Source organism: Acinonyx jubatus, chromosome A2 (genome assembly GCF_027475565.1).
Source record: "Acinonyx jubatus isolate Ajub_Pintada_27869175 chromosome A2, VMU_Ajub_asm_v1.0, whole genome shotgun sequence".
NCBI classification, from domain to species: Eukaryota; Metazoa; Chordata; class Mammalia; order Carnivora; family Felidae; genus Acinonyx; species Acinonyx jubatus.
The window spans coordinates 154,993,182-155,005,726 of record NC_069383.1 but is presented as its reverse complement, the minus strand read 5'-3'; the positions used below and the strand labels follow the sequence as shown (position 1 = coordinate 155,005,726).

The 12,545-nt window shown below is 41.7% G+C and overlaps 1 protein-coding gene across 1 annotated transcript; it reads left to right on the top strand.

The window, feature by feature from the left end:
* The first annotated feature begins 3,203 nt into the window (after window positions 1-3,203).
* On the top strand, window positions 3,204-4,201 carry LOC128314932 (olfactory receptor-like protein OLF4). The gene has a single exon (XM_053219725.1). The coding sequence runs from the start codon at window positions 3,225-3,227 to the stop codon at window positions 4,191-4,193; it is 969 nt and encodes a 322-aa protein (XP_053075700.1). The 5' UTR covers window positions 3,204-3,224; the 3' UTR covers window positions 4,194-4,201.
* The last annotated feature ends 8,344 nt before the right edge of the window (window positions 4,202-12,545 follow it).

Sequence of the window (12,545 nt, the reverse complement as noted above, 5' to 3'; positions counted from 1 at the left end):
CTTGCGTAAGTAATGAATGTATTTATTCAGTGACTGTGCCAGTTTCGCGGAATGGCTGCTACGAACACTTTTGAGAGTCCTTCATATTCTTTATCATGAAAGGGATGCTCTAAACATCCTAAGATACACAGACCTCAGCACTGGGCAGGCTCTGGTCAGGATGTCCACAGGCAGAGACGTAGAAACCCTGCATTAAAAATATGAATATTTGTAATATAGCTGCTTTCAGGTCCTGCCTTCAACCTGTAACACCCACTTTTCCACCAGCAAATTGAGTGTCACCCCAAGACTACCCGCTTTAGAGTCCAACCACAGTGGTGCCTGGGTGGCTCAGTCAGTTAAGCGTCTGACTTGGGCTCAGGTCATGATTTCACAGTCCATGAGTTCGAGCCCTGCGCCAGGCTCTATGCTGACAGCTCAGAGCCTGGAACCTGCTTCGGATTCTGTGTCTCCCTCTCTCTCTGCCCCTCCCCACTTGCACTCTGTCTCTCTCTCTCTCTCTCTCTCTCAAAAATAAATAAACATTAAAAGACAAGTTCCAACCACACACAATGTAACACTGCTAAGTTTTTTCCCCAGGTTCCTGGGTGAAGAAGACATTTCCTGTTGTTTCTTAATCTATCCCTCAGTTTCAGCAAATATTTGATGACCTTTCGGATTATTATATGGCCATATGCTATTCCCCCTCCCCTGCTTTTTTTTAGTATATCAAAAGATTTCCTCTGATCATTGCTTCTCCGTCGACTTTGGAAACATTCTTTGACCATAAAAATGTTTAACTTGATTTAAATATTTCTATCTTCTTACTGTTGAGTTTCTTGCTTTATTTTAGTGGTTTTTCCCACCTGTAAATGTTATATGCAGTTTTCTTGATGTTCCATATATCGTATGGTTACATTTACACTGGAGTCATTATCCCTCTGGTGTCGATAATGTGTCTGAGGGAGGGGACCAGTTTAATGTTTTTCCAGATAGACATCCATTTATTCTAGCTGTTATTTAGCAATTCATCTTTTTCCAACGAAACTGAAATACGACCTTGCCATATAGGAAATGTCCTTATACACTGAGACCGAATTGCTGATTCATTCAACAAATAATAACTGAGCATCTGCCATGGGCCAGAACATTCTAGGGACACTATATGTCATATTCTTTCATGGTCTTTCACAATTTAGTTATTAATCCATGTCGGTATTACTAATGACTGCTATTTTTACCTGTTCCAGTTTGCGTTTATTTTTCATACAACTTTGCTTATGACAGTTGTTTTCAAGCTACTATTTTAACCTGGTTTCCAGAACCTTTCATTCTTTCCATTCTATAACTTCTCATAGTCTTATATCTTTTTATAGAAAACATATATTCAACTAAGTTGGTGAAAAACAAATGAACAGAGAGGATAAAGTCCCTGCTCTTCTGGATGTTACAGTGGAGCATTGAGACTGTCATGATGTGGGCAGGATTTACAGAGCATGGTCTGGGGAGTCCTTTGCATGTTGGATGAGATCCCGAATGAGGATTAGAGGGTGTCCATTGGGTTTGAGAAAGAGAAATCTTTACTCAAAGCCCAGGAATATCAATGAAAAGGTGCCACATAAGAGAGGGAGAAAGGAGCTAACCCCATCCCCTATCAATCACGTAGAAATAAATCAGTCATATAATGATGCAGGAGGTACAGGAAAATGTCTTCTAGGCTTGATATAAAAATGCCCGACTTTGTATTGGTTTATCCCTTTGTTCGTTTTTCTTGATGTATAATATAAACAGATATGTTAATCTTTGTATCTATTTATATTTTATCTGTATAGTTTTGTAAAAGCACACCATGAATATATCACTATCTGTCTTTTAAACAAGTTTGTTTCATTCTCTTATTATTTTTGCTGGGCATCAGGGGATATAACCAGGGGAGAAGCAAGGGAGATATTTCTTCCTCACAGTCTCTCAGGGACCACCCCAGCTTATGAGATCATTGCTCTCCCTCATCGATTTCATTCCCTCTGTATCTCACACTCTGTCTCTTTCATCTATTGAGCAGACTTTGTTACACTGGTGTAAATCACAGAGGAAAATTAACATTCCAGCATGGAGCTCCATGGTGATTGGTCCATGGGAGGCTTAAGAATTAGCATTTCTGGGAACCATTTCTACACTTTACAGGGGAAAGATGGCTGATCGGGTCTCCTTGGGTTGTATCCATTCCCAGCATAACCAGGAATGTGGGGGCTGTGAGGACAGGGAAATTCACAACCCAGAAGACCATGGTGTCTTGTGTGTGTGTGACTTGTAGAGGATGAGCAGTCCTCACAACAGGGGCCAGGACTCCTCAATCCCAAGGTGACACCATACATGGGCCAGAGCTCAGTCAAGAGCAGGCACCAAGACGGGGATCTGTGTCAATTCATGGGATGGCTTTGCAGCACGATGAATACCAAGGCAGTGTGGACAAGGATGGCCCTGTGCCTGGAGGTCACAGTTGTCGCAGAAAGGCCACATCCCTCCTCACATGTGTGACAGAGTCTGTCATCTGTGTCCCTCAAGATCATTCCCCTTGCAGCGCTGGCTTTGCTTTTTCGCTTGAACATTTGAAACAAGTACCTTCCTCAGGGCCTTTGCACTGGCCATTCCCTCTGCCAGGCACACACTTCCCCCAGAATCCTGTGTCTATGTCTCTGTCTTACATGACGTCTGGGTTCCAATGCCACCTGTGTACAGAATTTGCCTAAATGCCATTAAAATAGAATGCCCTATTTGCTCTCTGCTTTATCCCTGTTTTCCATTTCTTCACAGCACACCTCACCATCAAAAAGGTGAGATAATCAAAAGATAATTGTATCACAAAGATAGTTGTATAATTATCTTCTTTGCTTACATATTTTTTCTCTATCGCTGTGGGGATTTTTGTTCTTCAGCACTCTATACTCATTGCCTAGATAGTGCCTGAAAGCTGGTCAGCACTCAATTTAGATTCCTGAATACTTGAAGCATTTCTCAGGAAAAGTATAAAATACATGATTTCTTAGGAAAGAAGCTGATTGACAATAAAAATATATCAGATGTGGCAGCGATGATTCCCTAAAGGGGACCATATCCGTGCACAACATATTAAAAGGAATTTCTGGACTGCAAAATAAAAAAAAAAACAGTCGCATTTCAATTCTGTGAGTAATACAAATTTGTGTTTTTTTATTTCCCTCTTTCTCAGAGGTTACCTCCACCACATGGAACCAAGCAATGAAACAAAATTTTCAAAGTTTCTTCTTCTGGGATTTTCAGAGGAACCAGGAATGCAGTCCCTCATATTTGGGCTTTTCCTCTCCATGTACCTGATCACTGTGTTTGGGAACCTACTCATCATCTTGGCCATCAGCACAGACCCCAACCTCCACACGCCCATGTACTTCTTCCTGGCCAACCTGTCCTTTGTAGACATCTGCTTCACCTCCACCACCGTCCCGAAGATGCTGGTGAACATCCGGACTCAGAGCAAAGTCATAACCTATGCAGGCTGTATCACACAGATTTATTTTCTCATACTCTTTGCTGTGATGGACGTCTTCCTCCTGAGTGTGATGGCCTATGACCGGTTTGTGGCCATCTGTCACCCCCTGCACTACACGATCATCGTGAACCCCCGGCTCTGTGGGCTGCTGGTTCTCGTGTCCTGGATCATGTGTGTCCTGCATTCCCTGTTACAAAGTTTAATGATGTTGCGGCTGTCCTTCTGTACACACTTGCATATCCCCCACTTTTTTTGTGAACTTAATCAGATGCTCCAACTGGCCTGTTCTGATACCTTTCTTAATAACGTGGTGATGTATCTTGCAGCTGTCTTGTTGGCTGGTGGTCCCTTCATTGGGATCCTTTACTCTTACTCTAAGATAGTTTCCTCCATATGTGGGATCTCATCAGCTCAGGGAAAGTGTAAAGCATTTTCCACCTGTGCATCTCATCTATCGGTTGTCTCCTTATTTTATTGTACGATGCTCGGCGTGTACCTTAGCTCTGCTGCTACCCAGAGCTCACGGTCAAGTGCCACAGCCTCCGTGATGTACACGGTGGTCACGCCCATGCTGAACCCCTTCATCTACAGCTTGAGGAACAAAGACATGAAAAGGGCTCTGAAAGCATTCTTTGGGAAGGAGACCCTTACATGGCCAATCGTCATAAGATTGAAGAAGTGCCTCTGATTGCAGGGGTCAAAGCCTCTGGGTCAGAGATTGTGGTCTTTATTCAGACTGTAGATGTAGTATTCCTCTTTCCGTTTATTTCCTTGTCCTCAACTTCCATATGCCATGTATGTAAGTCACTCTATGAAGCTCTTCTCTCTCTGATATCCTACAGATTTTTCCCTTGTATTTCCCACTTTCTGAATTTTATTTCCAACCGTGGATCTGAAATATTTGGAAATGTTCATTTACCTTGAGGCAACATAGATGTTTTTAAAAAATAATCTTTCTCAAACAATTGTGTCACACCAAGTCATTTTTCTTTCATACGTGTTTTTTTAATGCCACGTTTACCACTGGTTAGCTCTCTGTATGTCTTAGGATTAGTGGGCAGAATTGGGTGGGTGATGGGCTAAATGGGCAATGGGCATTAGGGAGGGCACTTGTTGGGGTGAGCACTGGGTGTTGTATGTAAGTGATGAATCACTAAATTCTACTCCTGACACCAAAACTACACTACATGTTCACTAACTAGAATTTAGATAAAAACTTGAAACAAACAAACAAAAAGAACTATCATGATTGATACGCCACCTATGGAAACAACCACACTTTATGACAAATATGTATGATTTTAAAGTAGAACAATATCTGAGACTATGTTTTTTCACTTATATGTCTGAAGGTCCTTTGTATATCAGTATCTTAACTGCTCTTCTTAATAGTGGACACTTAATATATTAATGTGTCTTCTAGATCGGTTTTATTTTCCTCATTAGGATCCTGGTCTCTTAGTACCTTGTTGTCCACAATGTGTACGATAGTCACTACCTTACTCAAGCGTTCACCAAATACGCGTCTCCAAAAGAAGTCTTCATGGAACAACAAACTTAGATAGATTGACTTTAGAATATGATCTTCGACTCTAGATGCCCTTTAATATGATGAAGCAAAATTTTATTTTATGTTTTGTTCAATTTAAATTTTAGTTAGTTAATATACCATGCAATATTGGTTTCAGGAGTGAATTCCGTGATTCATCACTTACGTACAACATCTAGCGCCCATCCCAAGGAAGCGAAGTTTTAAATCGCACATTGTGCTCTTTAAAATATTTATTCTTCATGCTGTACGGCTATTCATTGGAGTATGGAGGATTGGTGGCCATGTGTAAGGGGGCTTATCCAAATGGGGGAAGGACTGATTGACATTTTTCTACTTTTATTGAATTATCTCCTTGTTTCTTCCTGAAATCTTTACGTTGCCTTTGGTATGACTCCTTTCATTGTTATAAAAGAAATATATCCCCCTTCCTTCTAAATTTTGTCATAACCATGAAAGGGGTGTCGAATGGTCATTATCCTCCATTATACATGTTTCTCAGGCTCAGGATTCTATTCATCTTCTATGTTCAAGGGATGACATAAGAGGGAGCTTGCATTCCTGTCTGGTCATGTGAGTCAGGGACACCAGTTTTCCAACACAATAATGCATACATTTGCAATCTTTTCTGGCTATGGGGAAAAGAACCTCAATGAGAGGTAGTTGTTTTGTTGTTTTTGTTGTTATTGTTTGTTTGTTTGTTTGTTTTTTAGAGAGAGAGAGAGAGAGGGAGAGGGGGAGTGAGCAGGAGAGAGGGGAAGAGGCAGAGAGGGAGACAGAGATAGAATCTTAAGCAGGCTCCAAGTTGAACGGGGCTTGATCTCATCACTGTGAGATCACAACCTGAGCCAAAATCAAGAGTTGGAGACTCGACCGACTGAGCCACTAAGGTGCTTCTCAGTGACAGGTTTTATATGCAGTTGTCTGAACTAAACTGAAATAACAGAGGTACCATGAATGCAGGCTTCAAATACAAGAATAAATACCAAGAACAGTCAGCAGCAGATTATAATTGTCCTTACTTCTGTTCACCGTGATCATTGAATCAGTTAGCCATTGCTGCATAACAAGCCATTTAAAAGAAAATGATTTAATGTAATGCTTTTATTACCAAATGATATTGTATGTTGGGGATTGTTCTGAGCTCTGCCTGTCTCCTCGTGAGTCTATAGTGAGCTGTGAGACTCTACACTGTTTCTTTTTTTTTAATTTTTTCTTAAAGTTTATTTGTTTTGAGAGAGGCAGAGACAGGATGCGAGTGGGTTAGGGGCAGAGAGAGAGAGGGAGACACAGAATCCGAAGCAGGCTCCAGGCTCGAGCTGGCAGCACCGAGCCTGACGCAGGGCTTGAACCCACCAGCTGTGAGATCATGACCTGAGCCGAAGTTGGACACTCAATCGACTGAGCCACTCAGGCGCCCCGACTCTACATTGTTCCTAAGGCTCATCCATGATGTCATGTGTGACCACGGGGCACTTCTCTTCTGAACAAGTATATGATCAGTTAACTCGATTTCCGAGTGCATTTTTATCTTCTGTTTTACAGGGAAAAAAAGAATATCAAAAGTGAATGATTTTAATTTACATCTACTGTTCCTGTATTCATACATGACACTTTGCTTTCTTCCTACTGAGAAGAAAAAGCTCCTGTCATGACTCAGTATGAATCAGCTACCTCTGCTCTATATTTCACACTGATCCGTACGCTGCTAGATTTTTTTCCCTTCTAACCAATTTAGTCCGGGTATAATCATATGCTATAAACTGCATCTATTCGGAATGTATGATTTGATGAATTATGGGAGCCATACAAAAACTAAAGTACCTACTGCACATTCCTATTTGATGTTCTTCAAGAAAATGCACAACCTTGATGACTTCTTAATCCAATTGTTAAAATGTAATCTCCCTTGGCCTCAGGTTCTTTATTTCCAAAAGTAACTTGGGACCGTAAACATAATTTCAAATGGATATTGCAAGAAATAAATGACGTGTGCGGACATATTTCGTTGAGTCTGAAGAAAATGCTCAGCTGTAAAGTTGTATGTATGCATATATGTGTCTTTCTCTGTATACATTTTTATTTCAAATAAACACACCTACACATGGTACCCCAGCACAGAATCATTTTTAAAAATATTATTATCTGAGAGTACTTGGCACACAATCTGACACGAGCTTCATGTGTACGACGTAGAGATTCAACTTCCCTGTACATTATGCGGTGCTCAGCACAAAGGCAGCTGCTGGCTGTTAGCCTACCAGGCCATTGCAATATCATTGACTATATTCTGTCCGCTGTGCCTTTGATTTCCGTGACTCATTTATTCCACAACTGGAAGCCTGTACCTCCCACTGCCCTTCACCCATCCTCCCCACCCCCCTCTGACAACCACGAGTTTATTCTCTATATTTATGGATCGGATTCTGCTGTTTTGTGTGCTTGTTTATTCATTTTAAGCAGACTCAATGGGGCACCCGAGTGGCTCAGTTGGCTGAATGTCTGACTCTTGATTCCCCTGGAGTCGTGGAATTGGGTTCCCCGCCACACTAAGCATGGAACTTGCTTAGGATTCTCTCTATCTCTCTCTCTCTCTCTCTCAATCTCTCCCTCTGCCCCTCCTCCACTCACACATGCTCTTACTGTCAAACAAAAATTTAAAAAATGAACACAGACTCATTTATGACCTCTTATTTTATGTTGAAAGGAAATGAGTGAAATTTGAAGAGTGTTGATATAAAAAGAATAAATGTTTGAGTTAATATGCAATTGATAGAATGTAGACATGTAGACACAACAATTTAGTATAAACAATAGACATACATTCAAATGATGAATTACTTTTCTTCTGCTAATGCGTCAAAGACAATAAAATCTGGAGCACGTTTGTATTTATGCCCTGAGAAATTCTCTACCAGCTAAAGAGGACGAATATCTCCAAATTGATTTCAAAATTCTTCTACTTAAAGATGGGATTACAACACAAAATGCCTTTACCCGGGGGGAGCTATAGTGAACGAAAGGAGAAGCTTAGTCTCAGGTTCTTAACAAAATTTTATTGGACAAATGTTTGTGTTCAAGTCCTAATGCTAATGTACAATGACTACATTAGTGTTTTAAAACACATGTATGCTCTTACAATTCTGGGGCTCAAAAGCCTGAAGTCGTCTCATGGGTCTGAAATGAAGATGTTTGCAAGGCTTGGTTCCTTCTGGAAGCTACAGGGAAGAATCTGTTTACTTTTCTATCCCAAGCTCATATCCTAGTGCAAAATATGATCTAAATATATTTTATATAACTGACAAATGCTTCACACAGAGGGGCTACATGGCAGCTGTTAACTTGTGACATATTATGGAATTCCTAAATGTTTGGAAAATGTGTCATGAAGCTGAGCTATGTAGTGCTTGGGGTTCATATCAAAGGAACTCGTTGAAAAGGAAATAGGAATGTTCCATAGATAATGAAGCTGTGTCTCCACCACAAGCCAAGTGTTTGGACATCCAAGGCATCTAATCCACAAAGAGTGTTCAGTTCTAGACTTGGGGGAAAAGCTGCAATCAGGGTTGGGATGAGATGCGGGGATGTCTGCCCTCTGGGAGGAGCAGAGTTCAAGAGCAAGGAGTGATTAACACTGGGGTCACAGTCTATTGGGAATATGGAATCTCCAAAAATCTTTCCTTTGTCTCCAGACCAGTGTCCTCCAGGGAATCACGTGCTATAGGTTGGAGAGGCAGGAGGGGAACGTGCCTCATGAACAGACAGAGGCAACTATTAATATCTCCTGTGTGCCATCCCTCTGCCTGTGCAACCTTGGGCTGATGGGACCCGGTTGTTGCTTCTGGAGTCTGAAGCTTGGCTGGGAGACTCATGCTAGCCTCCTTCCTGTCATCTTGTGTGGGGACAGAGTTTAGTCGCCACCAATAACCATCTGGAGGGAATTCAGACAGCCACAAGGAGACCTCTCCCTCAGAGCTCCCACCCAGGTGAGTCTGAGACCCGGCAGGATCTTCAGGAAAAGAGTAGGGAGAATCAAAGCCAGGTGCATTTACCTAAGGTCACCACACAGCCACCAGCCTAGCCCAGAACCTGGAGATCTCTATGGTCATTTGCTTGCCTGATTACTTAATGACCTCACGGATGATGTTACAGAAAGGATTGCACATTGAACTCAGCCACACATGGGTGATTGTTGCCAGTGAAGTGATGGGAGGGGAGGCAGGAAATACTTCCAGTAAAAGTAGAACACGTCCAATGAGTGTTGCAGTTGAACGGAGTAGGAAAATTAGGGATGGAGGGATGCGCAGTGAAGTCAGGACATTCCTTTTTTGTGTGTAAATGAGGCATCCTGGGGTGTGCCTGGGGGGCTCAGTGGGTTAAGCTGCAAACTCTTGATTTCGGGTCAGGTCATGATCTTATGGTTTGTGAGGTCAAGCCCTGCATCGGGCTCTGGCTGACAGCTCAGAGACTGGAACCTGCTTTGGATCCTGTGTCTCTCTCCCTCTCTGCCTCTCCCCTGGTCACACACCCTGTCTCAAAATAAATAACAAAACATGAAACAAATGGGGCATACTGGGCTACGTTTCCATATTGATGAGACATATCTAGACCAATTTACTGCTTGCATATACGACCTTGCAACATTAATTCATGAGACATATATTTTCACAGCGTGCTCTTGCTCTGGGTATTCGTATGACCGCCATGATGTGATAAGTAAAAACTATGGTTACCTAGCTTTGCTTTGCGGTGATTTCATTATCTACGAAGTTGACTATATTTGTGGGTTAGTTATTCCTTGGTTGCCTCATTTACGCATTGTCTCTAACAGGTCTTTGCATTTGTACAGTGGAGTCGGGGAGGTGCTACTTCCATTTCTGATTGCATTCTTTCTAAAAAGGAAGTGGATGGGGTGTTCGGTGTTATTTTCTCCACTTTGCCCTTTATCATTGAGTTCTATTGTGTACATATAGACATATACGCACTGTGACATAGACATATAGGACTGTGTTCATTAGTAATATGGGGTCAAATCTGTCACTCGGTTATACTGTGTCTCTCTTGTTTTTTATATTGACTTATTTATTTATTTATTTGCCTTACTTCATTATCCTATACTGAGCTGTCACTAACACTCTTCACTTGCAAATTCTTGCTATAAACAAAAAGGAGCATACGTGGTATTTTGTACATTGCTCACAAATCACTGTCTGTACACATTTCCACGTGCCTTCCCATCTCTGTTATTCCCTACAGTTCCTTTTGGCCCTTTGTGAAAAGGTCTATTTCTGGAAGTTGCGTTATCTCTGACTACCATGGCTTCTTTACATTTGACTGAAGATCACCTTTACCCTCCATGAGCATATTTGAATCCATGTATCGTTATAAGAAAATATTTATCATTTAGATACGGCTCCTTCCCCAGTGTAAAGGTGATTCTATCGCATTCTTTTCTTTCCACGTGTTTGGAAGTGTGATCTGAAATCAGTGGCCCACCTCGATACCACTAAATCATTTTATGCCTTTTGTAAATCGGTTTTAGCGTCTCACATAATTTTGTTTCCCACAGTCGTTTTGAAACTTGCCCTAATTTCACTCCTCCTGGAAGTCTTTATTCTTTCAGTTCTCATAAAGCTTCTCTTCCTATCTTAGGCACACATACACATTCATAACCAGACGGATGAAAGAATAGCGGCCTGTGGACAACATAAATGCTCTTTAGGTTTTAGGATAGTCTTTTCTTCTACGTGCATCCACTCTTCCTTCTTCCTCAAAACTACCTCATTGACTTGTCTCCAACCTACTAGGGAAATGCTGATTCTTTGTTTCAATGTCTGCATAATATTTCATGATACGGCTGTGCTACTCACACTTCCAAAGCTTTTCCTAGCTTTTCTCGATGCATTGCTATTATAACAATTCTGCAAAAATATTTTGAGATTGTTATGTGAAAAATCTGGTTCTCCACTGGAGGAAACACTGTCCCTCAGGGGGACACGACTTATTTGGGTGTCACATGGTGGGGGGGGGGGGCTCAGGAAGGGCCAGGGATGCTCTAAACACGTTCAAAGCCCAGGACACACAGCACAGAGACCAACCTGGATCAGAACGTCAAGGGTGCTGAGACTGAGAATCTCTGAGTTAAAGCATATCTGTGTTTTCACATTTGTAGCTGTCTTCAGTTGTTTTCTCAACATCGCAGTGGTTCACATTCCTCCCAGAAAAATTAGAGAATCTCTTTTTTCTACCTGTTTAAAAATTTCAACCCAGTCAGCTCCAGAGATCTTGTTTTCTTCAACCGTTACTGAATTTGAGCCAGTATGTACATGTTTGATCACCAGGTTCATTGTTACATGTCTGTTGTTATTATATGTCCATAAAGTCTATGCCTATTCCGCAGCTAGCAGCATTTCACATGAAGTTCACGGATTACAGTTTATTGCCTTGGGTTGGATATTACGTCCACAAAATGATTTAAATTTTATATAGCTAAATGTATCTATCTTCTTACTTCTGACTTTCCTGCCTTAATTACAATGATTTTGCTCACCTGTGGCTTGTATCTGCGTTTTTATGCACGTTCACTAAAAATGTACTGTTTCCATTTACTTCAAGATCTCTAATCCCTCTGAATTGTTAAAATGTGCGTACTAGGGAAACTTTCTTTTCTTTCAGATGGATAGCCACCTGTGCCAGCCTTTAGGAAACAACCTTCACCAACTAAATTGGAATACAGAGGTGCCTGGGGGGCTCAGTCCGTTGAGCATCTGACTCTTGCTTTCGACTCAGGTCATGATCTCATGGTTCGTGAGATCAAACCATGCATCAGTCTCCATGCCGAGCGTGGAGCCTGCATGGGATTTTCTGTATTAAAAGGCTGATGGGTGTGCGTCTGACTTGGCTCAGGTCATGATCTCGCGGTCTGTGAGTTCGAGCCCCGCGTCGGGCTCTGTGCTGACATCTCGGAGCCTGGAGCCTGATGAGGATTCTGTGTCTCCCTCTCTCTCCTCCCCTCCCCCACTCAGGCTCTGTCTCTCTCTGTCTCAATAATCAATAAACGTTAAAAACTTTAAATACAGGAAAGAAAATGAACATGCCAGTCTGACTTGTCAATGTTATTTCTTCACGGGAAGCTTGTTCATTGGAATTCAGGTAACATTTTACATTGTTTAGGGGAATGATTATGGATCTGGCCAGCTTGAGTTATACTCCCTCCAAACTTAATCACGGGGGCTGGGGGTGAGAAGTCATGGTAAGAAAACAGCCAGAGAAACAATGATTTGGGGTGTGTGTGTGTGTGTGTGTGTGCATGCTTTTGGGAGTGGGATTCATCCTCAGAACAGGGGTACATGGTCTAATATGTTCTAAGATGAATACAGAAGCCAGAACTCAATCAACACACAGTACTCAGGAGGGATCGATGTCAATTTACAGGAGACTTTGCAAGTAGAGTCTAAAATACAAGCAGTACATAGTGTGGGTGAGTGACTC